Source organism: Paroedura picta, chromosome 7 (assembly GCF_049243985.1).
Source record: "Paroedura picta isolate Pp20150507F chromosome 7, Ppicta_v3.0, whole genome shotgun sequence".
Taxonomy (NCBI): domain Eukaryota; kingdom Metazoa; phylum Chordata; class Lepidosauria; order Squamata; family Gekkonidae; genus Paroedura; species Paroedura picta.
In genome coordinates, this window is record NC_135375.1 from 23,884,600 (window position 1) to 23,911,126 (window position 26,527).

A 26,527-nucleotide genomic window follows, 5' to 3' on the forward strand; every position below is an offset into this window, starting at 1 on the left:
GGGCTTTTTCGGTCCTGGCCCTGACCTGGTGGAATGAGCTCCTGGGTGAGCTGTAGGCTCTGCAAGAACTTTCGGCAAGATGGAGCTCTTCTGCCAGGTCTATGGTTGAGGCTGGGGGCAGTGTGGAAGACCGACAGGGCCCTCCCTGGTGTTAAGCAGCAGCCTGTGTTATCTTGACCCTCCTTATCTCCCCCCTCCAGAAGTAGGGATGGGTGTGTATGTGTGGGGTGGGTGCTATTCTGCCATGCTGCCTATTCCCATGTGCTTTTAATAGGTTTTTTAATGGGATTTTTTATTTGATGTTTATAACCCGCCACGAGCCAGTCTCAGGAGTGGCGGGGAATAAATTTAATCATCATCATCACAAGCAAAGGAAGGAGACACCAGTTACACATCAGAATAATAGATCTATCCAACTCAAAAGTGGAATCACTGAGGTAATTACTACTGTGCACTACAATGATGACCCTGAATGCACTTCTTTATCCTGCCTCTTCTTTTTACAACCACCCCAACTAGTCCCTTATACACAAATTCAGGTAGTGTGGCACTGTCCTGTTCTGATCTCTGTGTCATGAACCTTGAGGGATTTATGCCAATTCATAGGTATAGCAGATGGTTTTCCATCCCATTAATTTTATATTCAGTGTTGATCTCAATAATATATTTCTTCATGATCCTAGACTAGATATACTTCTTATACAGTCACTACTTTATCTAGTTTTAAAATCTCTGAACTAGAAATAATGCCTCATAATGTCAGAAAGGCTTTTAGCATACACAGTTCCACCGGCAAGTCACATAAAATATTTCTTGCTGGTGTCATCTAAAGAGGAACAGATGATTGTGAAGGGCATGGACAACATGGCTCATTTCAAATAACTGCCCTGACTCCTAGCAGATGTACATCTAATTCTAATATCAGTATGTGGTTGACCTTGAAAGAAAAGTTGCTGCCTCTGAAACAACTTTCGTAACATACTGCCAAATGTTTTATTAACACCCCACAAAAATACAAAGACAGTGAATTTTTAGAGAGATCTCAAATCTATTTCTTTTTGCTAGTCTACTGTCTACACCAGCTGTCCCCAACCCCCAGTTCGGGGACCGGGACCAGTACGTAGATCAGTCAGCACTGGGCCGCAGATCCTCCTCGTCCTCCTCCCCGGCTGCTGCCTCGGGGGCTGCCCTGCCATTCTGCCGCCAGCTCACCTTTGGTGCTCTCCGGCGGCTACCATGGATGGGGCTCCCCCTCGGCATGACACTGTGCAGCTGCTGCTGGCAGCGCCCCCCAGTGGGCGGCAGGAAATCAGTGGCACTGGCGGGAAAGCAAGTGGAGCAGGGGCTCAGTCGGCGGCAACGTCCCTCAGCAAAAGACTACCCCCCCTCCGGGCCTCAGTAAAATTGTCAAGCATTGACCGGTCCCCGGTGATAAAAAGGTTGGGGACCACTGGTCTACACCCATTCCACAGTCCCAATGATTATGGGTTTTGTAAACAGATGGAGTTTTATCCTTCAAATGGCTGCGGTGTCCATGTGGAAAATTCGGATTTGCTCTTATGTGTACTTTGGTTCTCAGCCTAACCTACCCCTCAGAGTTGTTATGAATACATACTTCATCATCCACCCCTTAAAGGTACCTCCAGATTGTATGCAGAACAACAGCTAGGCAGCTAGTTAGGATTCTCCTCTATTTAATACGAAGGTTATTTCTCTTCACAATAAAACTATTTTATTCTTTTACATAACCCGGTGCTTTGATTATTTACATATTTAACCTCTGCCAACCAAAGGAAAGGTTGGATAAATATAGTTAGATAAAGCAGTCCAAGATAAGAGAAAATTTTTGTGAAATTCTCCCTTCTGGGATTTCACAATCATTCCTATCCATTATGATTTCATGATAACTTGTTGCTTTATTTCTTTCTGTTCTACCAGAACCACTTAATAACATACCATTTTCAACCAAATCTGGCCTATAGTTCTTAGCTACTGCTAAGTGTCTATGTGATAAGGTGACCAGATTGTCCCATTTTTGGAGGGACATCAGGGGGTACCTGGCAAATTGTACTTATGTTGAAATTTATATATATATGTATGTATGTATGTATGTATGTATGTATGTATGTATGTATGTATGTATGTATATTAAAATACTATTTTTGCGTTCTATGAAACTTTTTGTTCCTCCATATAGACCAAATTTTTAATCAAGACCCCCCCCCCCCGGTTAATGGGGTGGTTTACCAATGTTAAAATCTGGTCACCTTACTATATGGTGTTAGAAGTCTCCCATTACAGGTTTGAATAAAGTCTAGATAGCAAACTGTGAGCTTCGAAAGTCATTCACGATATGTTGGGAGTGGCCTCAGAAGTAGAGAAAAGGAGCTAACTGTGAATTGAACCGTACCAGCGAGTGCCTGAGTCCCATGATTGGCTCCCAAATGACTAAGGAACCTTTTCTGGAAATTAAGTTCCAGTGGTTTTAGATAGCCTTGCTTCTGCATGTGGGAAGAACTGAAGCAATAGTCTCCTAGTAGTCACAAGTTCCAAAGAAGATTCTGCTGTCTTCGTTTTTGCTGTCTCTTCTTGGGCTCTTTATGGAATACAATGCGAGATCTGCTTCTTTCACTCTGACTAGCTGATTCAACAGGGCTTTTGTTCCTTCGGTCTGACTCCTGTTCCCTTTCAGCGATTCAGCGGGAAATAAGTACTTTGAATTTCCAGTACATGGGGAGAAGGCAGCACAAAGCAGCACACAGGCTGCAGAGATTGTCAAGACGCACCAGTCAGCAACTCTGTGACCTACTTTTATTAGAGTAATTACATTTTGGAAGATATGTCACTATTTTGTCAGGAAAGCCGCGCTGCGAGGTGTCAGCAAGCATGCCACTTATCGTTAGAGATGTTTCGAGATGCATGTAGTCATTTTGCGGCTGGGAGACTGGAAGCATCACAAAATGGGCTCAGGGATCAACAGACCAATAGAGGGAACCGTGGAAGAAGCTCATGAAGAATAGATACTTTCTCATGAAAAGCCAAAGAGCCAAACTAGGCTATGAATGGGCAAGGAACACCAGCGTAGTGAAAAGATGGCCTTATCACAATCCAAGCAAATCAGCAGGACATGGCTTGTTACTATTATCGTGAATGTTGGTGCTGATGAAGAAAAAAAAACTGATGTGGAAGTGATTCAATATTCTACCAGCAGCAATTAAGTATCTCAGAAGCAGTGCTTAAATTTCAGCTTAGAATTCCACAGAGCTCAGCTCCAAACCTTCTCTAAAATGTCTGCCTCAAAGATGGAGCAGCACACGAAGGTTTATACTCAGAATTAAACTTTGCTGGTCTTAAAGGTGCCACTGGATGCAAATGGTGTTCTGTCGCTTTAGTTTAGCATGACTACCCATCTGAGTTGACCTTTTTGAAATGAGGGTTGGCAGAAGTCTTCGACCTTTTATGTCTTGTAAGCCAACTGACAACCGATAGACAGGCTCCTCAAGAAAAGTAAAACATGTGTAATTCTGGGTATAAGCTTTTGTGCGCATGCACACTCTGATGAAAGCTTATTCTAAGAATTAAACTTGGCTGGTCTTAAAAGTGCCACAGGACTCAAACGCTGTTCCCTTTGAAACAAGATTGACTGGACTGAAATATTATTCATCCCATGCTCAGGCTGGGCATTTCAACATGACTGAGAAGAAGAAGAAGAAGAAGAAGAAGAAGAAGAAGAAGAAGAAGAAGAAGAAGAAGAAGAAGAAGAAGAAGAAGAAGAAGAAGAAGAAGAAGAAGAATTGGTGTTTATGCCCCGGTTTTCACTGCACAAAGGAGTCTCAAAGTGGTTTACAATTGCCTTCCCTTCCTCTCCCCACAAAAGACACCCTGTGAGGGAGGTGCTGCTGAGAGAGCTTATGACAGGGCTGCTCAATCAGAACAGCTTATCGGTGCTGTGATGAACCCTAGGTTACCCAAGCTGGCTGCACGTGGTGGAGTGGGGAATCCAAGCCGGCTCACCAGATTAGAAGCCGCCACTCTTAAACATACTTGCAGGTCTTCATGGATCTTCTGGGAGATTATGATAACTTGTCATAAACACATAACAAAACACTTCTGATACATTAAAAAAGCTGCGTATCGCTCATCTCTTTTTTCAGAAGGTAATCATATTTTGCACGAATACCGTGCAAACAACTGCAAATAGCTCCACTCTCTGAGAGGCCATGAATATAGTGTTTTGCCACTGGCAGGTATGATTCTAATTGCATGAGAGCCTGAACGGCAAAATCCCCTGACTGGTGCGGGCAGCTGTCTGCTGGCTTCTGCTGGCTACAAACAGAACTTGAGACAGCCAGGATGAGGGCTCATCATTATGACCGAGTGCTTGTTTCTCTCCATCTTCCTTTTGCCTTGAAGAGCTCCTGCTTTTCTTTCTTTTTTCGTTTTTCAGGGCTCTGCCATCCAGTGCTTTGTCCTTCTCCGCCCCTTCCTGCTAACTACTATGTCTTGTTTCCACAAGCTGCCCAGATTCTCAGGCAGCCTTTTTGCCACTGCTCATCATTCTCTTTGTTACTCAAGCCAATAGTAATTATCTCCCCTTGTCATGCATCTTGCAAAGTCCCCAGCCCATTTTTAACCCGACCCTAGCTTTTCTCTGCGCCTCTTTCTTGCCAGCCTTCTCCAACAACTCTTTCAACAGCCACTGATTCTATTTCGCCAGCTTGCATTAGTCAGCCCACTACCAGGCTCACAACCATTTGCTTTCTCTATCTCTTGAGGTCTCTTCTAGCTTGGCTTTATGGCTGTTTCTGTCCCTACACACCTTCGCAAACGCTCAACTGCCTGTGATCACTGTACTGTTGACAGCTGTAGCACACCAATAGTTACCGCGTCTATGAACATGTCATGACACAGCAGAAGCCCACCCAATAACTGCCAGATGCTTCTGCCATTACAAAATATACTTAGCATATTACAATAGAGATAAAAAGGTAGACTTGACTTTGAGCTAATACTAACAGTATAAATCCTTAAGGATAGATTCAAGTGGGTAGCCTCGTTGGTCTGAAGTTGCACAACAAAAATAGAGTCCAATAACACCTTTAAGACCAACAAAGGTTTATTACAAGGTGTAATTACTAATGTGGACAGTTTTATTTCTGCAGTGTTTTTGTGAACGACAACTGAACTCAAAAGGACTGATTGGCTGTTTTGGCAAAGAATTATCATATGGATTCCTATGGCTTATTTTGGATATTGTGACACAGTTTACTAATTTGCCACAATTTGCTTTTCCCTTATATCTCCACAATTATGATGGCTGTTCATTTAGTCTGAGGAAGAGTGCCAATATTGCAAAGTGTTACAGAGATGTGTGTTCCCAAAAGCACTAGGGGTGAGGACAATTTTGATGATGTTTATATATACAAATAACTCCGTTTTTACGTCTTCATATAGATTAGCCTCTTACGCACCTTGAAATCTGATTTACACCAGGCATTGTGTGATCTGATGACATCCCCGGCATTTCCTTTGTGTATTTCTGAACTGTTGTCAAGTCACAGCCGACTTATGGCAACCTCAGCAACGGGCTTTCAACGCAAGTGAGAAGCAAAGGTTTTGACATTGCCTTCCTCTTGCCGGCAGCTTCCTGAGTACCGACCCTGCCTAACTTCCAAGATCTCATGAGACCAGTCTACACCGTATTGTCTCATTCATTCATTCATTCATTCATTCATTCATTCATTCATTCATTCATTCATTCATTCATTCATTCATTCATTCATAATTTAATTTATATCCCATCTCTTCCGACAACGTCGACTCGAGGCAGCTTACAAAAACCCATAAACAATATACACCATAAAACTCCAGTTGCTGTTTGAAGACTGCCAGTGAGGGGGAGCTCACCACCTCCTCAGGCAGCCAATTCCACTGCTGAACTACTACTCTGACCTTGAAATTCCCCCCCCCCCGATATCTAGCCAATATTGTTTTCCACGTATGGGCCCTATCCTTTCCTGCTAACAGGAACCTTTCCTTGCCCTCCTCTAACTGACCGACTTTCAAATGCTTAAAGAGAGCCACCATGTCCCCTCTCAACCTCCTCTTCTCCAGGCTGAAGTTTCTCAAGTCCCTTAGCCTTCTCTCATAGGGCTTGGCTCCCAAGTCCCAGATTCATTCTCATCACTCTCTTCTAAACCTTCTCCATTTTTTCTTCTTTTGGAAGTGCGGCCTCCAGAACTGCGCACAGTACTCTAGGTTAGGTCTGGCCAATGCAGTATACAGTGGGAGTATGACATCTTGTGATTTTTTACAGAATGCTCCTGTTGATACAGCCCAAGACTGTATTTCCCTTCTTTACCACCACATCACACTGTCTGGATAATACTTCTTGAAATAAATTGGAATCCCTCTCTCTCTGTGTTTCTTAATAGAAATCTTTAATATCTACAGCATTGTTTTATTATATAGCCAGCTTATTTATTATCTTCTGGTCCCTTCTTGTTTGTCTGTTTTTACTCTGAGTTACAAAACACCCTTTATAAGTACTACACTAACTATTTTCCTATAGTCGAGAACAACAGAATGTCCTTTACAGTTCAGAGCTAACACAGTAATAAGCATTTTAGAAGAACGTTTGAAAAAACACAATGAAAAATGAACAATACTTACAACCATACCATTTAGCGACACCCAGCAGTCTTGTGGGAAATCCTGCAGTAATGGCACCAAGAACTGAAGGCAGCCATCCCAGTGGCAAAGAAGCAGCATCATTCCAATTAAATTGAAGATTCTCACCACAGCACTTGCGAGATCATAGGTCATGTGGAAAATCTATTGATAAAAATTGCACACATTAGAAGTTGGCCAGAACATACACGTACATGCACAAGCATGCACACATGCATACAAATGTAACTGAGTCACTGTTCATCAAGGCATATGAAAAAGGGAGTAATCATCCTGGTGCCTCAAGTACAGCAGTTTTCAAACTACGATCAGGGCTTCAAATGCTTATAAACTATTCTTCTAGAAGATGATTAGGAATGACTGGAAGCTTTCCAGAAAGAAAGTTGTTAGTCAGGTTCCAGACTATGCTCTCAGCTGGAATGGGCAGATCACTAGGTCCTAGAACTTTCTGGAAATGTCAAAGACCAGGGGAAAGGTTCCCTGAATGGAGGGCATCTGAAAGTCATTCTAGAACATGACTGAATGGATGTTTCCAACTCCCCAATTTGATTTGTAAAAACAAAATAAAATGCCAAGAGTACTTTAAAATACTGAGAAGGAAATTTCAGCAGAGTCCTTCCCCCTCCCCCCACCCTTTTTCCTAATGCGGACTGCACTTTCGCGGTCTTGCCCACAATCTTTAATAGGGATCAATAGCAGCTTGTATAGGTGCCCTGCAGTTTGAGAGGACATACTGAGTGAGTCCACAAGAACACTGAACCCCCCCTTTAAAAAAATGGACAGCTCCCAAACATAATCATAAACCTTGCTGAGATAAACCAATTTTTTTGATAATTTGTTTTTTCTAATCTCCAAATTCAGGTTTCTTTCATACTTTCTCCATATCTGGAGAAGAAACTGTGGTCACCCTTCTCCCCAAACATATTAATGAAGTTCGTTACAAGTATTGCTGCTAAAATTCATACCTGATTTTGTTTCATATGTATCTATAAATGATGTTTGAAGTTAAAAAACAACAACAACTATAAAAGCAACAAATCCAAACAGGAAATTCTGCCTACCCCCTCAAGTTTGGTCCAAATGAAAATTGTCTTTCAAAGTATGCAAGAAAATTCAAACAAATAACCCCACCATACTTCTTTGTCATCAGCAATGTTTGAAGTGATGCAAAATCAAGGCAAATCATCCACATAGGAAATCCTGTAACTGATTGTTCTAATAAAAAAAAAGCAGAAACAGCCTCTACTGTAATCAGATTTAATTACAGTAGTACCATAGTGGTCTCAAAATATTAGGCAATTACTCTGTCCCATGAATTAAACATTAATCTTACCACTTCAAAGTTATTAAGAGACACCTATACAATGTCTAAATGTAATTGTGTGAATATATGTATGTATGTATGTATGTATTTATGCATGTGTGTGTGTGCACATGCGCCCGCGTGCATATGTATGTATCTTGTCAAATAGAGTAAAACAGATATATATTGCTTAAAATATGGACACAGAGCACCCTTGTTCTGTCCCAGTATTTAAATGAGGTAAAGAAACCAAATTCCATCTGGGAAAAGAGTGCAGAAGGGGTGTCCATTGCTGTTCAGTTGGGAATATAGGGATCCTCAGAATTATACCTATTTTGACCCTAATATTCCATTTTGCACATGGGAACATGTGAAAAATATTTGACCAGGGTGGCCTGCAAGCCTGCAATTGAGAAGGAACTTGAAATCCGATTGAAATTCTGATGTTTATCTAACATTGCACAGTTACTTGCAGGAATATGTGTTAGTTGACAGACCCCTGTTCACCTTGAGGAGTGGTTTATAGATAGTATAATCATAAACACTCTTCCAGCTTGGTGTAGAACCAGTTTAGTGTAGGGGTTAAGTGCAGTAGTCCCTAATCTGAAGAACTGGGTTTGATTTCCCACTACTCCTCCATGTGCAGCCAGCTATATGACCTTGGGCCAGTAAAAGTTCTCTCAAGAGCTCTTTCAGCCTCACCTACCTTACACGGTGTTTGTTAAAGGGAGAGGAAGGGTAAACAATTGTAAGCCACTTTGAGACTTCTTTTGGTAGTAAAAAGTGTACAAAAATCCCAGTTCTTCTTCTTTTCCTTAATATCCCATCAACTAATTGTTTACAATGTATTATCAGGCAAGAATGAACATTGGAATGAATGTAAGTTCATTCTAAAAGGGCCAAAATGCACTGTCTGCTCCTAAGCAGAAAAACATGGATGCCAGCCAGGTGTCACATCTCCAGGACATACCTGGACATTTAGATAAGATTCTATTAGATTAAAGGGACTGACTCACTAATGGGCTTTCTCTCCTTACCTAAAAGAGATGCATACCTTTGGGACAATAGGCTGTCCAAGGAACTAGTATTAAACTTATCAGCTTCTGAATCTCTCCTGTGTGTGTGTTCTTGGATCTGATATTCACATCCCTACTGTGTGTAGGCCTTTTCTCCTTTCTTCCCACAAAGTACTGGCTGTTTTTATTGCTGAATCCATGGACTTCCTCTCCACATCCTGGCAGTAACTATTCTCTCTCCTTTCCCTGAAGCTATTCCTGTCCAACTCTAATTTTCCTTAGATAATTTCTCTGTGTATATTTTTGTTCTTTCAGGGTGCTGCCTGTACCCTTTTAAATTCTCTTGAACAAAATAAAACAAACTTCTAGATTACACCACATTGGTTTCTTACACCACATAGTTACTCCCTTCTGCTAAGCTAATTTCCACAACTAAATTCAAATACCTCCAATTTTGGTAGCATGAGTAAAAAATGTCAAAAAAAAAGAGAGAAGGAAAAGAAGTTTCATGATTGAGTCATGATTGTCTGATATGATTGTCTGATATGATTTTCTAGGTGAGCTGTGATTCAATGTAGAGAGCAAAGAATAGTTTCTTTCCTAAAAGTTAGTAGTGCTTAGATTTATTTTTTAAAAGTATAAATGTTCACACCTATTTTTAAATCCACTTATTCAAATGTTGTACAATATCAGCTTAGATAGAGACATAAGTGACAAACCGCAAACACTAAAATTGTAGTCACAATTAATTATTACTTGTATTGAAGTAAAGTAAAAATTAACTGCATATAAGATAAGAGATAAGTTGAATGGTTATACTACAATACTTTTCTTTGATTGCTGGTATTTGTGTTTATAGGTTGTGAAACAAACATACTGAGATTAATTGTACTTAAAAGAAGAGAGGTATGGTAGGTATTGCCACTGAGGAAAAGATAATAGAAATGGATTTTATCTGGAAAACCGTTCTGGCTGACGTCCTTGGAATGAAATAAACTAAAAGTAAACTCAAGAAAGGACATTGTTTGAAAACATTCTTTCTTGTTCTGAATCCCCAGGTTGGGGCAGGAGATCTCAACTACATAAATTGCTTATTGTTTATGTATTTAAAACATTTATTCCAATTTTCCTGGAGAAAATGGTTAAATTCTCTCAGTTGAATTCTGGATCAGGTTCAAGGTACTTGCCCACCATACAGACTGTCATTATTGTTCTTTAATTTAATTTTTAATTTAAAATGTGAATGTAAATGTTTAAATTATTGTATTGTCAGAAGGAAACTGATGTACACTGCTTTGAGCCAGCTTACTGGGAGGCTGATATCAAAATGAAATGAAATGAAATGAATGAATGAATGAAAAAAGCAGGCAGACTTATGTAACTAAGAAAATACTGAACACACAAAGAACTGCACCATACTAAGGAGAGAAGATTTTCTCTCATTTTGTACTTGTATTGACCTTGTCGTTTTCTTCCCCACTGTATCCCATTTATCCTTAAATCAAGTTCAACTATGAGCGTTTATCAAATTAATTTTTAAATTGGAGCATGCAGAGTTTACTTCACTTTTCACGTCCTTCAGAAGATTTGCATCTCTTTTAGCCATTGCTAATATAAATTTGTGCAAACTTAAATGGACTCCAGGGAATGGTAGAGGACAGGAAGGCCTGGAGGATCATTGCCCATGGGGTCACGATGGGTCGGACACGACTTCGCAACTAACAACAATATAAATTTGAGTATTGATTATACACCAGCAAGACTCATCTTGCAAACATGACTGCATCTGCAGTCTCTTTCACATCAGCTCTTTAAACCCATTTCAACTATGGAAGGCAAACTGATGTTTATAAAAGAATTCACATACATAAAGAGTAAAGTGCAATTTTACCCCTAGATCAAGCCATGTTTTGAAAAATGTGGTTTAAAAGTGTCATTGAGTACAGGAGAACAGAATTTTATCTGTGTATGAAACTTTAAACAACAGAAAAAAATCACATGCCTTCGGAAGCCAAAGAGTGTTAGCCTGTATAAAGGGACCAAAGTATGATCTTTTAGTGATGCTACAATAGAAGAGTTGCTTATTATGCTCCACTTTTCACTGCCTGAAGGAGACTCAAAGTGGTTAACAATCTCCTTCCTTCCCTCTCCCCACAATAGACACCCTGTCAGGTAGATGAGGCTGAGAAAGCTCTGACAGAACTGGTAGTTCATAACAGATTCTAAAAGGACTGTGACTAGCCCAAGGTCACCCAGCTGGCAGCATGCTGAGGAGTGGAGAATCAAACCTGTCTTACCACATTAGAAGTTTGTGTCAAATCCCCACCTCCAACTTCACTAATCATGAAATAATTAAGCTCATTATTATTTATGTATCAGGGGTAGTCAACCTGTGGTCCTCCAAATGTCCATGGACTACAATTCCCATGAGCCCCTGCCAGCATCTGGAGGACCACAGGTTGACTACCCCTGTATTAACTGGTATCAGAGCATGGATGGCCCAGGCTAACCCAATCTCATTAGATTTCAGAAACTAAGTAGGGTCACAACCCTGCTGAATATTTGGATGGGAAACCATCAAGGTCTCATGTTATTTGATTGCATTGTTCTACCCCATTTAATCTGCTCTCAATCTCAGTGACAAAGGTGAATTCTGAAGCACATGAATACATAAATAAAATTTATTCTTCACAGGGTTTTGCCAGAGAGTGCTGAATTCGTAATCTGAAAAGACAGTCGAAAAAAATGTATTAAATTAAAGGGAATCTAAATATTTGGCTCAAATAAAGCTGCAACTTTATTGAGGGCAAAAGAAGAAGGGGACGACAGAGAATGAGGTGGCTGGATGGAGTCACTGAAGCAGTCGGTGCAAACTTAAATGGACTCCGGGGAATGGTAGAGGACAGGAAGGCCTGGAGGATCATTGTCCGTGGGGTCGCGACGGGTCGGACACGACTTTGCACCTAACAACAAAGCTGCAGCAACCAAACAATATTACGGTATCTTTTTTCAGCAAAGAGTTTACATCTTGTCAGTGAACTTCTAAATATGAGAAGAAGTCTACAAAGGTGGTTGCTACATTTTTTGAGGTTGTTATTAAGGGTAATTCCAAATTGCTTTCTTAAAATTGTTTATCTGTTATCCTTATACTGCTTGATGCCGGGATTCTGGATTCACTTTACAACATACATTGTCTGTACATACATTATATCCCATTAAAGGTTTTGATTAATTGGCATATAAGGATAAGATTTTGCAATGTCTAAAGAACATAAGCCTTCCTCATATAGAGAGAGGTGCAAAAAGAGGATCATTAATCAAGCAGGGGTGAAATGCTAATCACTGTTGTAACTCTTTCATTTGTGGAAGCCTATCCTTTTCATAACAAACACAGAAGTGGCAATCCATAGTGAGATCATAAACCAGTCAACAAATATAGAAGGCATAGAGCAGTAATAAAGTAATAAAGGGCAAAGTAATAAAGAAAGAAATATCCAAGCATACAATTTGGAGATTCTGGCTGAAAACATCCCCATAGATGTCTCCTGACATAAGCAATTTAAAATGTTATTCTTGACTGAAACTGGCATCTAAAAAATAATTTTAAAATGATGTATCCAATATAGATGGATACATCATACATCTACCAATTTTATTTTTAAAAAACTGTTTTCCTTTAAACAAATTAGTTTAATGGCAGTGCAGTCTTTTCAGGGGTAGTCAAACTGCGGCCCTCCAGATGCCCATGGACTACAATTCCCATAAGCCCCTGCAAATGCTGACAGGGGCTCATGGGAATTGTAGTCCATGGAATTGTAGTCCATGGACATCTGTAGGGCCACAGTTCGACTACCCCTGTAAATCCTCCTGTGTTCAGTAGGGCTTCCTTCCTGCTAAAGGTGTTCAGGATGACTTCAATGGATTTACAGCACAGTCACATGCAGAACCATGTACATTGGTTGGTTTCGGTGGATTTAGACATAAGTATCCGCGTAGGATTCTACTGCCAGAAAGGTCTCATTCTGCATGTTAAACTATGAATTATGAATGACAATGTTGTTACCACTTAGATCCTCTTATGGGGAGCAGCTTCTACTTAAGAATGTGTATTTAAAAAACAACAGCACTGTATTTGAATCAGCTAATTAGCTGACGCTGTTTAACATAGCTTGCCGAAGCAGAATCACACTCTTCTGGACACATTGATTTTGACAGAGGAGCGTAACTGTTTAAGATTGAAAGACATTAATTTTTACTTTCCGAGGCACAGGTTGAGATTACTTAATGATCTTTGAAAATGAGACAGACTAGTTTGGATTGTAGTCTTTTTGACAAGAATAACCCCGAAATCCACATTTACACGTCTATATATAATTGGCCTGATTTTTAAAGGTGCTCAGCACCTGCAGGTCTGACTTTGAGTCAAATAGGAGTTGTTGCTGCCGAGTGTCTACTGAAAAGCTAGATATATTTAAATCTCCAAAAATGGACTACGGAGCTTCTAGATTAAATGGCTTGGGCTCTGAATGTAATCTTGTCTAGGGATGGGCATGAACTGACTGATGAGTTTGTCACAACGTTTGGCTGGTTCATGGTTCGCAAAGTGATATTTACAAACAGAAGATCCACAATGAATTTCCACAAATTTTGATGCAGTTTGTTGCTTTTCGTGAAAAGCGCTATCTGGCTTGGAGTTTTCATGAATCATGTTCCTAACTTTTGAGTCATTATAACTTAGCTTTATCTAATTTACAACAGTAGGACCTAATTCAAATTTGTCTATAAATATATCCAGCCAACTTTATCAGCTCTATCATAATAATATTTCTTGACCTTAAGATTTAAATGGCTTGGAGCCATTTGAATCACTAATTTCCTTTCCTTGAACCTTTTTGGAAACCCCTGCTTTCTACTCCTTGCAAAAAGCCACAGCGAGCAGAAAGTACAAGGTTAAACTTCCTTCCTTCCTTCCTTCCTTCCTTCCTTCCTTCCTTCCTTCCTTCCTTCCTTCCTTCCTTCCTCCCTCCCTCCCTCCTTCCTTCCGCTATGGAAGTTCTACATTTTTGTCTCTTTCTGTCAATTCTCATTCAGATTCATTTTGATTATTCTAAGTCTTTACCAGAGTGTATTATGAACAGAAGCTTTTATATCTGAATGCAATTATTTGGAAGTCAGACCTGTTAACTTCAATGGAACTTATTTCCATGTAATTATGCATAAGATTGTAATGATCAGAGAGAGATTACACAAATGGAAATCGTAAGGGCAAGAAATATTATTATGATAGAGCTGATAGAGATGACTGGATATATTTATAGACAAATTTGAATTAGGTCCTACTGTTATAAATTGGATAAAGCTAATTTATAATGACTCAAAAGTTAGGACCATGATTCATGCAAATGTACGTACCTGAAGAATAGGTATTAGATGGAGGAAGCTGACAAAGCACTCATTTTCATTCCTTTGCTTTGCCCTTACAAAAGAACTCATGGCAATGCACACCTGACTAGATAAAAATATAAAGGGTCAAAGGAAATTGAAGTACCATTTTGAGCAGGTGATATAATCATTAATTGCAAGGAGATCTTTCAGTCTTTAAAGTGAATTGCTTGATAAATGACTGAAATTGGTAGAGTGCAGGTATATAATATCAATATTAATCAGCTTGAATTTCTGGAGGGCAAATTTAGAGGAAAACTGAAAGCAGGAATTGACTTGACAACATAAAGGAAGAGGAGGTGAAAAGCTAAGGACTCTGGAATCTTTTAAAGACAACTTAAGCAACTAGTTTCTTTTATTAGTATGATGATTTGGGAGGATAAAAACTGTGAAGACAACTTCTATCGGAGGCTAAGAAAGCTAGAATTAGATCTGTAATATGTAAGAGTGCATGGGGGTGGATTGGGGGAGGCTGCTAAACATTTTGGAAATTAAACACTGATTGGGAAAACATATACTTTAAAAGATATTAAAACCTGACACGTGCAAATTTGCTAGGAAGGAAGGGACATATTATCTGTTGATTCTTGGTTCATTTCTGCATTTTGTGAAGTTTCTCCTTAGAGAAAATGGCAAATTCTTACTTCCTGGGCTCAGAATATCAACTTCAATGATTTATTATGTCACCACCTTCCCCTTTAAGACTGTTGAGCGGGCATCCTGTGAAGTGCCCTGTCCTCAAAATGGATTCTCTGGGCACACCTCTGATGCAAGCGGAGGAAGCAGGGAGAGACTTTCTGCCCACTCATTGGACAGTGGCCAACTCTAATAACACCAGTGGCAGCGGCCCCTACAATTACTGTCACTACATGGTAGGTAAAGCTCATGGAATTCATTACATTTTCATACAAGTTATCATTCAACATGACTCCTCCCCCTTCCAAAGTAGTCAGGAGACTTCTGGCACTCTCCAGTGATGTCATTTCCTGGTGCCAACTATGACACTTTCTCCAATATAGTTAAATAGGAGGATGCAGACTGGCATAGATATGCACCATAGCTACAGATGCCTTTGGAAAACAAAATCCTTGTATGGCTGATTGCCATAACATACATAATTCCCAGAGCTTCTTCAGTTCCCCAAAGTAATCAAAACAGGAGAGAGTGAGTTGCCCCTTGCTTCATTCACCCCATTCACTACTTTGCATTGGCCAAGGTCCACAAGGCTTCAGTAAAACCCAGATTTGACCACTGCTGTTCTGCACTACAATTGTAATCTTGCATCGGCTTGAATTAGTTAGCTTACTAAATCACTGCTATCCAATCTCTTCTGCCAGTGTGATGCAAAGTATGCCACCCTAGAATGCACTACCTAACCTACTGAACTGGGGAGCAGATAGCAACAAGATTTGAGTGTGGGAATGGGAAATCCAGCTTTAACTGTCCAGGTTATAGCCAGGACAGCAGCAGGTCAGAGTTCCAGTGCCCAGTGTTTGCATTAGCTATGGCACACTTACTACAGGTCAGCTACCAAAGCCTATTAAAGTTCAAACAAAAGAAACCTCATAAGTAGATTTAGACCAGGGGTAGTCAAACTGCGGCCCTCCAGATGTCCATGGACTACAATTCCCAGAAGCCCCTGCCAGCATTTGCTGGCAGGGGCTTCTGGGAATTGTAGTCCATGGACATCTGGAGGGCCGCAGTTTGACTACCCCTGATTTAGACATTGGAGGCTGAATTCTGAATTGGCTACATGTCAATTTAGCATCCGCTGTTGACATTCCCCTTAAGGGATCGCTCACCGTAACTGCTCACCTGAAGCACTGTCTGTTGAAGACAAGTGGAGCTTTCTCATGGCCATCACCACATGAGTCTGGTCCTGTTGCCCTAAAGAGTTTGCAGCACTTTTGAAGTACTTAAAATAGAAGGTGTGTCTGCATCTGAAAGCGTGTGAACAGCCCATGAGTCTGAAATTTTGGAAAACCTGGAGGACTGCAATGTGTGCTTAAATCTTATGGGCATGAGTAATTTTCAGCATATAACTTGGAAGTCACTAATTCTGCAAGAAACCACCCCAACACATTAATAACCTAGTCATGTTTGTGATTTAGAACTGCCAACAAGTCTAGAATGTGTGAACTCAAACTAACCCTGGAAGGAATATGCCAGAAATTTAACAAAGGGCACACTATTTTTAACCAAAATTGTATCTGAAAAGCATGTGTTGTCGACAACCTGCTTATTGTGACCTTTTAAATCTGGTATTTTCTAAAGTCAAGAAATATGACATTTAATTTTATTGTGCTAGCTTCATTTCTTCCACTTCAAGACATGTGACAAAAAATAAGTACCCCGCTTACGAACAACAACCTGCTTGCACACGTACATCTCTTCTCACTTGCTCTTTTTCTTTCTCAGTACACACATATGTACAAACCAGGTGAGAAAAAACAAATTGACAGTTTGCACAAAGGTTGAACACCACCTTACAACACCACCTTACCCACCAAGTCAAACACACACATTTGAAGCTGCAGAACAAAGTCTGAGTCCGGTGGCGCCTTTAAGACCAACACAATTTTATTCAAGGTATGAGCTTCCGTGTGCATGCACACTTCTTCAGGTACAATGTCACAGAATGGAAGTAATCAGTTCAAACTTATAGGCAAAGTGTGAGAGTAAATTAACATACCGCTTAATGAAAATGGTTAACAGATTCCAAGAGATAAATAGGAAAAAAACGTAAATTGGGCTTGTTTGTATTCACTTGAGATTGAATTCATGAGAATCCTTTTATATACACAACTAGATTTAAAGCCTGCTGTACTTTTAAATACAATGGGTGCTAAAAAGGGGGGAGGGGGGAAGGAGCCCCGGGGAAGGCCTGCTTCCCCACCTCTTCCCCTCCTGACTGCGGCACGGCTTTCCCCCAGGCCCAGAAGCTCCTGGGCCCGGGCGGAAGAAAAAGAAGAAGAGTTGGTTCTTATATGCCGCTTTTCCCTACCCAAAGGAGGCTCAAAGTGGCTTACAGTCACCTTCCCATTCCTCTCCCCACAACAGACACCCTGTGGGGTGGGTGAGGCTGAGAGAGCGCTGATATCACTGCTTGGTCAGAACAGCTTTATCAGCGCCATGGCGAGCCCAAGGGCACCCAGCTGGCTGCATGTGGGGGAGCGCAGAATCGAACCTGGTATGCCAGATTAGAAGTCTGCACTCCTAACCACTACACCAAACTGGCCCTCCTTCTTCTCCCCCCGGTGGCCTTGCTTTATGCATGCCTGGCCCCCTCCTGGCCCTGTCCTATATTTGGTTCTCTGATGGCATGCAGCAAGGGAATGCTGATTTTTCAGCATTCCCTTGTTTATTGCAGCTGCCGTCAGAGGCTAGGCTGGGGCAGGCCCATGCATACAGAAAGAGTTGAGACTAGCTCTCCCTACCCCCCACACCTACAGCGTCCCTGCAGGGACACAAAATACTTGGTTTGGACTTGTGGTGCTGCAAAGCCAAACAGTGTGTTTTTACACTCCCCACAATAGTGGAATAGTGGTATGCACGGCCACCACCATGCATAACCGGTCCTACAAAACCAGAAAATCAGAGGAACTAAAAAGAGACAAAATAAAATACAGACAAGGGTGGGATTTAGAGTGGGGAGGGACCTCAGTAGAGTATAATGCTATGGAGTCCTCCCTTCTAATCAGCCGTTTTCTCCAGGAGAACTGATCTCTTTAGTTTTGGAAATGAGCTATAATTCCAGGGGATCCCCAGGTCCCACTTTGGAATTGGCTCAACCTTTCCAGAGGCCCTGAGGAAAATGTAAGAAACATGATACATTCCACTTGTCACAACACCTGAATCTTACTCTCTGCCATAACTGTGAATATTCCAATTATGCTAAAGAGGATTGCATTTTCAAAAAGGAGTTTCTACAAGAATAGCCTCACTGCAAAAAAGAGGCTGAGTGCCCGAAACTTTAGAAAACTGCCTCCAAACATTGGCCTAGAAACATTCCTGCTTTTATGAGTCCAATGAATACAGGCTGATGATCTTTCTCTTTCTTTTTTTTTCTTAAAAAGATTTCAATTTCTAAAGTAATGAAAAAGATTCACACAGTTCTTTCGCGGTGTGCTAAGTAAAGAGAATGCAGAAAACTGTAATTAGAATTGGTTGCCTCTTGTTTCCCTTGTTATTGCCGCTATAATTTTTATTCCGCACTTTCTCCAAGGAGCTCGACACAAATGGTTCTCATTCATATTTTCTTGAAACGCAGATAAGGCTGCAAAAGTGTTGACTGGCCCAAGGTAACTGATGCTGCAGTCCCAGGTATTGACCGTCATGTAATTTGAAGCACCCCTCACGGTTCAGAACAGCACGGCATGGGAGTTTTAGGGAAACGAAAGATTTAATCCCGATCTCTGGAGTGCTAGACAAACATTCTGTTTATTCCATTACATTCACTCTGCTCAGGGTAAACAAGAACTAAACTTATGGAGTGAATCGACTCCCACATTTTTGTGAATAATCTTATTTACTGTCTCTGAATCCATTCATTATTTTGATATACTTTGGCCATGTCAGCTCCTTTCCCTCCTCTCTGATGAGCGCTAATCCTTTAAATCTTTCCTCATGTGGAAGTCCTTACATATTTTTAATCATTTCCCTGTCCTCCACTGGCCTTATTTATCCGTTTTCCTTTCGCAAATGAGGTAACCAGGACCATCCAGCCACCAGCAGAGGTTGAACAGAACATTATTCAAGGTTAGAGGACATGACTTTCACTCTAATACATATCATTGCATTGGAATTTTCAGTTTACTGTAATTACAGGGGAACAGAAATCACTACATATTCAAAGGGGTATCATCAAATTATATCATATGTCTAAACAAACTTTGTCGATCTTAATGAGACCAAACGGTTTAGCCCTACTGGTGTCACTAAACTACTTCCCTTGGATTTCAGGCTGTGCAGAAGATTCAGGAGTGAAAGATATACTGGTGAACACTGGCCAGAGGATGTTTGCATTAGGGTCACCTGCTTGCATTAGGGTCACCAATCAAAAGCAAACCTCTCTCTTGCCATTGAAATATATGAGTGCTCCCCATGACCCAAACATACTATGGTTTGAATCAACCAGCTTTTCCAGAAGTGACATCAGGTAGGGGAGCACCCATAGGGGCTTATTTACCTTAATATTACATTAAACCAATCAGCTCCATTAAAGAGCTGCCTGTTGACTCTAACAAAAAGTTCATATATAGTTTTTTCTTGGTCACTGTTGATTGAATTAGGAGGAGATGGTTCCAGACCATAGAGACACCCATGAAGAAACCCTCATAGTTCAGGGCTCTAGCATGGAATTTCCCAGAATGACAATAGGGAAGAAGCTTGACTACATTGCCTAAAGCACTTCCTGACATAACAAAATGCCTTATATGGAATCCCACTATCGGTCCATCAAGGCAGGACTTTCGAATCACCCCCTACTTGATCCTTTTAATTGGAGATGCTGGGGACTGAACAGAGGTCGAGCTGGCCCAAGTCTCTGCTTTGCTTCTTCTTTTACTCACTACCTTCTTCAGTCTTCTTACTCACTACCTTCTTCAGTCTTCTTCCCCTCAAGCCCCCTCCCTCATCACATCAGGACAGGTATGTATGTTTTCATTTACCCCTCTTTAGTGTGTACTTTTATTTCTTAGGTGTCAGGTTGTCTAGGGTTAAGGTTTCTTCTGTGTGTCTGCAAGAGAGACAGACAGAGAAACTGCAAGTCTCTGACTCCTCCCAATTTTCTTGATCTATACTTCTAAATAAAAATTCTGATTCTATTTTTCTGCCTGCTTTATTTCTGGGGCTCTCCCCATTCCGATAGTGTGGTGCTACTACCAAAATTCTGGACTTCAGTGTACCTAGGCAGCGGTTCCTACTTCAATTTTACCAGTATACATGTGTGAGCCCACAAACTGGTAGGTCGTTTGAACAACATCACTAAACAAAACGAAGATGAAGTTGACAGCTCACTTCCTACCTGATTGGCCCTCCCTGGGGTATAACACCAATAGAGAAAGCACTCTGCCACTGTGGGTGAATCGGTTCAAACTGAATGCAGACAACTCACTTCCTACCTGATTTCCCTCCCCCCCCATAAATATTCCCCCAATAGGAGATGGCCCTCAGCCAGGAATGGCCCACCCTGGTAGTCTAGCCCCAATCAGAAGCTTTTGCCATGTAGCCAGCCCCCAGGAAGGCTGGAGTGCAGGTGTGCATCCTAGTGCCCATTGTTTTCCTAGGTGTAACGGGCTTTGCCTCTAGTAGTAGATAAATAACTAAGAGCTTACACAACAAAGAGCCTCTTGTGGCGCAGAGTGGTAAGGCAGCCGTCTGAAAGCTTTGCCCATGAGGCTGGGAGTTCAATCCCAGCAGCCGGCTGAAGGTTGACTCAGCCTTCCATCCTTCCGAGGTTGGTAAAATGAGTACCCAGCTTGCTGGGGGGTAAACGGTAATGACTGGGGAAGGCACTGGCAAACCACCCCGTATTGAGTCTGCCATGAAAACGCTGGAGGGCATCACCCCAAGGGTCAGACATGACTCGGTGCTTGCACAGGGGATACCTTTACCTTTACCTTACACAACATCCTTGACCCCCTCCTTGCACAGGTGCAGCTATGCACACGGGAGATTCATAAAGCTCATAAGGTTATACATTTCTGTCCTCTCTTCACCTGTCAACACATGAATAACTTTCAGGTAGGACACTGGAGAGGAAAGAAGTAACTGGAGATTGTTTCGTACACATATCAGCCAGGGCCTCTCACTGCAAAGAAACAACTGATATATTATAGCTCATATATGAGGTGAGGTCTGATCTCCAGGATGATCAATTCCCCTTGAGACTGGAAGGTGGACAATATGGTATTATGTGCTGCTGAGATCTCTCCCTTCCAACTCCTAGACTTCCCAGGCTCCACCCACAAAACCCACAGCTGGTCCCCCTAATCGCTACTGACCCATATGCAGTTATCCTTTCACCTATGCCTCAGCTCCCACACAAACCAGGGAATGGTTTGCAGCTACCAGTGATATGTGGCTGTCTTCATAAAGCTTTACTTCCTGAACAAATCCTACTGACATCTATTCCCAGGAAAGAAATGCACAGCAACTTTACACACTGGTACAAAAATCAATAGTGAAAGACAGATAACTTGGAAACATAAGCCAGCTCTTATTCGGTCTTTATATTTTACAGTTTGTTCTGTTTTTAAAAAGAATTATGTATGAGCCTGGGATGCATTTTTAAATGGTAGAAAAAAGAAAATAGAGCAGGCTGCCACCTACAGGGTGTTGTGGATTCATATTTGATTTTTTTAAAAAAAGCTAACCCATACAGTTTGCAGCACCATTACTGTGCAAGTTGGCATTTTTAAATGTTCTCTATTTATTATAACATTTCTAGCTGACTTTTTCTCATGATACTCCTTGAAATAATGGGCAGTTGAAGGCAGAGTACCCTAAAGTAGCGATCCCCAACCTGAGGGCTGCGGACCACATGTGGTCCTTCGACTAATTGGAGGTGGGCCCTGAAGGACACCTTCTCCCCCCCCGGCCCTTTACAACACACTTCATTGTTGTGGCGTGTCTGTATCTTATTTTGAAGGGATGTTTAAACATTACCATAGCGATCAGAGAGCGTTAGGGCAGTGGTTGAGAGTACGGGAGTAAACTACCCCCCCACCGGGCCTCAGTAAAAGGTGTTGAATGGTCCCCGGTGAGTGGTCCCTGGTGTTGAGTGGTCCCCAGCAATAAAACGGTTGGGGACCACTGCCCTAAAGGCAAGCTCTTCTGCAATACACTTCTGCAAATGGGTTAATTTAACAAAATCTTTTCATTAAATGGGTGACAAATATGTTGTCATACTTTTTAGATAATGTATCATTTTATAAATGATAATGAAAGTAAACAGTTTAATTAGTAAGTCTATAATTGGACAGCAAATGTAATGAAGCTCAATAATCTGGTTAATTATTTTAAAAAGCAATGTTGCCATTCTCCTAGTATTTTATTGTTTTCCTTTCAACTGCCCAGCCCAAAGACAGATACGTAGGAATAATCAGTTGCCAGTGGGGCTGAACATAAATTGTGAGGCTTCTAAGTGTTTTCTCGCTCCACAATGTTTTGTGCGTTTCACAAACTGAATAAATAGACTTTGTCATTAGATATTGCCTAGGTCCTAAGCAGAAATGATAGGAATAATATGGGTTGCCATAACACAGGTAAAGGTCAAGAAGCCTGAAGTATCTAAGGACACAGAGAGGTTTTCCCAAGTTGCTAGAGTTGGCAGGGAACTGACTCCCTTGGTGCAGAGCAGCATAACATGACCTCCAACAGCTGTATGACAAGGTCAGAGGAGGCTTGGCACTTCTCAGCACAGACGAGGATAAACAAAGCTCACAAGGATGCCGGCTGAGTCTGGAACCAGGATGGATTTGTGCAAATCCTGGCAGCCATTAGCAGCTGCCCATAAAAGGTAATCCACGCTAAAAGGGAAGGGAAGAGTTTTATAACCATGCAGAAGGGTCAGTGATAAAACCTAACATGCGAATGTCTTGTTACTCCATTCTGTGGTATGGAAGCAACCATTCCGTCAGACCTGTAAATACCCTTATATTTAGGGAAAAGACACTCAGTGGAGCAGTCCTGAAAATACACGTCTGAACTCATACCTTCAGCTTTCTTCCTTCAGAGCAAGGGTTTGCCTTTTTATTTATTTACTTGAATTAGAGCTCGTTGTGGCTGATACAATGGGCGCTAGCATGGGGGGAGGGGGGAAATAGCAGAGAGAGGAAGGTAGAAAGAAAGAGAGTGATTAAGAAACAGATATATAAAGAGAGAGAGAGGATAGAAAAAAGAAAGTAAGAAAGAGAAAAGAGAGCAAAAGGGGAGCGATAGCAAGAAATGTAGACAGAAGGAAAGAAAAGAAGAAAGAGAAAGAGATAGAAAGAAGACCAGAGAGACAAATATAGTGGGAAACAGAGGGAGAGACAGAGAATTACAGAGAAAGAAATTAAGAGAGGGAGAGAAGCAAATGGAGAGAAAGAGAGAGGAAAAGACAGAGAGAAAGAGAAAGAATGATAGAGAGAGGTAAAGAAAGGACTAGAGAGGGATAGAAAGAGAGAAAGACAGAGAGATAGAAGGAGAGATGTAGAAAGAGAGAGAAAAGAAAGAGAGAAAGTGGGAAAGGCCTGCTGTAGTGTCTCCCAGGCTGGCTGGGGCTTCTCACTCCCAGCAAGGCCCCAGCGGAGAAGCGGCAGCAGACAGCCCTCCCGGCCGCACTCCCCAGTGTGCCAAAAAGCCCACTGGGAGGGCTTCTCAGCCCAGGGGGGAGTGCAGCCCACCCTCCCTCCAGCAGCCCCACTTATCTCCTTTCCCAACAGCAGCCAGGGGCAAACTGGAAGCGATTGCTCCAGACTGCCCCTGGCCAGGCTGTTGGGGGTGGGTGCCAGTGAGGCCAATCAGGATGCGCCTGCTGTCTGGAAATGAAGTCCAGACAGTCCCCACCCACCTACCCTTTGCCCAAATATTAACAGCACAAGCTGTTACAGATGTCTCTGCTCCTAGGCCAGCTAGCCCACAGTGGCTTGCATCAGTTTTATTGAAGGAAAAGAAACTGCCACAATCAAGCAGAAACCACAGATGACATAGGTGGATACAGATCAAGATTTAGGTTCCTGGTACTGCAATGGGCTTAAACTTGTGATGACCCCATAGGGCTTTCAAGAAAAGAGGTGTTCAGAGGTGGTTTGCCACTGCCTACCTCTGCATAGTGATCTTGGTAGTCCTTGGAGGTCTTCCATTCAAATACTACCCAGCGTCCACCTTGCTAAGCTTCTGAGATCTGATGAGATTAGGCTAACCCCGTCTATCCAGGTTAGATCTCTCTAAATATACCCATACAATTAACCTATGATACAATCACATGAATCATCATTTGAATATGCGAAGAAGCTTTAGGTTTCTTTATTTCTCAGAGGTGAATGCCCAGAGTGTTTCTGCCACTATTGATGATTTAGGAAGAAAACCTTAGGAACCTTAGGAAGATACACTAATGCAAATCCAGATATAGTAACCTTCAGTTATTAGGTTCTATATTATTAGGACAGGAATGCCAGATGGTTCATCCACACAAAAGTATTTTCTTAGTGACAATCTGTTCCACATAATATATTTCTGGTAATGCCTTGGAGGAGGAGCATGTCTCATGGCTTAAGTGCCACTCAGTGCTTAACACCCACTCAGGGCTGTATCCACCCTGAGTGCCTCCTCTTCCAACCGGCTTGCCTGTCTGTGCAGCAGCCAGCCAATCACCTTCTGTCCCCCACCCCTGACCACCCCCCTCCTTCTTCCATTTCCCTCTGAGGCTTGGAGGCTACAGATCCCCGCTGCATGAAAGCTGCCTCTGGTGGTGAGTTCCCTTCCCGGGGGCATCCAGCCTGCAGCCTTTCCAGTCCTGGGGGGGGGGGGGGGAGGAGAGGCCATCTAAAGAGTTCCTCCATTCTCCTCGAATCTAGTGCCCGTTGTACTCCTGAATGCAATGGGCTTGGCCCCTAGTCACATCATAATTCAGAGTCCAGTTGCCACTCTTGCCTAGTACCAACACACTTGCTTCTTTGGATTATCAGTATCCCACTGTCTAGGGAAGAGCCCCAAAGCAGTTTCTCCCACAGAGACCTGAGGAAACTCTTTCATCTGATTTCCCCTCTTCGGACTGGGCAGGGGAACCTTCTGTCTTCAGAAGAATCCTGTCTGTGCCTGGATTAGGGAGTTCTCTCAACTACTCCAAATTCCCACTGGCAACTATCTGCCACAGTGCTCCAGACTTTTGAACTTTTAGCGAAAAATCATTCCTTCAACTTAATTAATTAATTAATTAATTATGTATACTGTCCTCCTCTGAGGCTCAGGGCGGTTTACATAGAACATAGAACAATACAAGGAACTTAGTTTTTCTATAACGTATAGATAGCCACAACAATAATATTAACATTAATAACTGCAACAAAGGTAACTATAACCATGCAAACAGGTCCAGGGCCAGAATGCATCTGGGAGGGAGGGAGCAGGGGTCTTGTAAATGCTCCTGGTTTCACTCGGACTCAACTGAATGCCTGGCAGAAGAGCTCCCTTTTGCAGGCCCTGAGGAATTGTTTTAACTCCGTCAGGGCCCTGATCTCCTCTGGGAGCCCATTCCACCAGGTAGGGGCCAAGATAGAGAAGTCTCTGGCCCTGGTTGAGGCCAGGTGGGCTTCTTTAGGGCCAGGGATCATTAGCCGGTTGGTAGTAGCAGAACGTAGAGCTCTTTGTGAGGTATAGGCAGGGAGGCGGTCCCTCAGATACACTGGGCCCCGACCATGTATGGCCTTAAATCCTGGGGAATCTGATATGCAGACTGAACTCTCCCCAAACAGGCTCCATCCCATGCCAAACTGCCAGCTGTGACAAATGAAATTCTTAGACATATGACAGCGGCCCCATTCACAACCATAACAGTATTAGCCAACATAATTCTCCAAGCGCATCCTCCTTCCTGCCCTGCTCCTCCACTGCATCAACAGCAGGTGGAGGTGAGTCTCAGCTGCATTTCTCATTTCTCCCTTTCTCAGGATTCCCATATACCCCCAAATAAGCCACCTGTGAAGGCAGCGGAACCTTTTGAGAGTGAGGGAATATAAAGAACTGTCCTGCCCATTCTTTCAAGAGCAGGGGTAGTCAACCTGTGGTCCTCCAGATGTCCATGGACTACAATTCATATGAGCCCCTGCCAGCAAATGTTGACTACCCCTGTTCAAGAGGATGTGGAAGAATTACTCAAATTTCTCCTTTTTTTCTGCAGTGTCTTCTCCTACAGGACATTTATGAGGGCTTCCTATTGCTCATGAGTAATATTATGTGAGCACCAAGGGTTGCTGAGGATGAAGAGTTGAAGAAGAAGAAGAGTTGGTTCTTATATGCCACTTTATCAGAAGGAGTCCCAAAGTCCTTGGGATCTCCCACTTTTAGAACTGATCTCCTGACTACAAGGATC

General features: G+C 42.1%; 1 protein-coding gene across 3 annotated transcripts in view; it reads right to left on the reverse strand.

Annotated features, from left to right (window-relative positions):
- HCN1 (hyperpolarization activated cyclic nucleotide gated potassium channel 1) overlaps nt 1–26,527 on the reverse strand; it is a 193,791-nt gene that overhangs the window by 82,165 nt on the left and 85,099 nt on the right. For all 3 annotated transcript variants that reach the window (XM_077347082.1, XM_077347083.1, XM_077347084.1), the window contains exon 3: nt 6,673–6,834. In XM_077347082.1, coding sequence (XP_077203197.1) covers nt 6,673–6,834 — 162 coding nt within the window. The remainder of the gene's footprint in view (nt 1–6,672; nt 6,835–26,527) is intronic.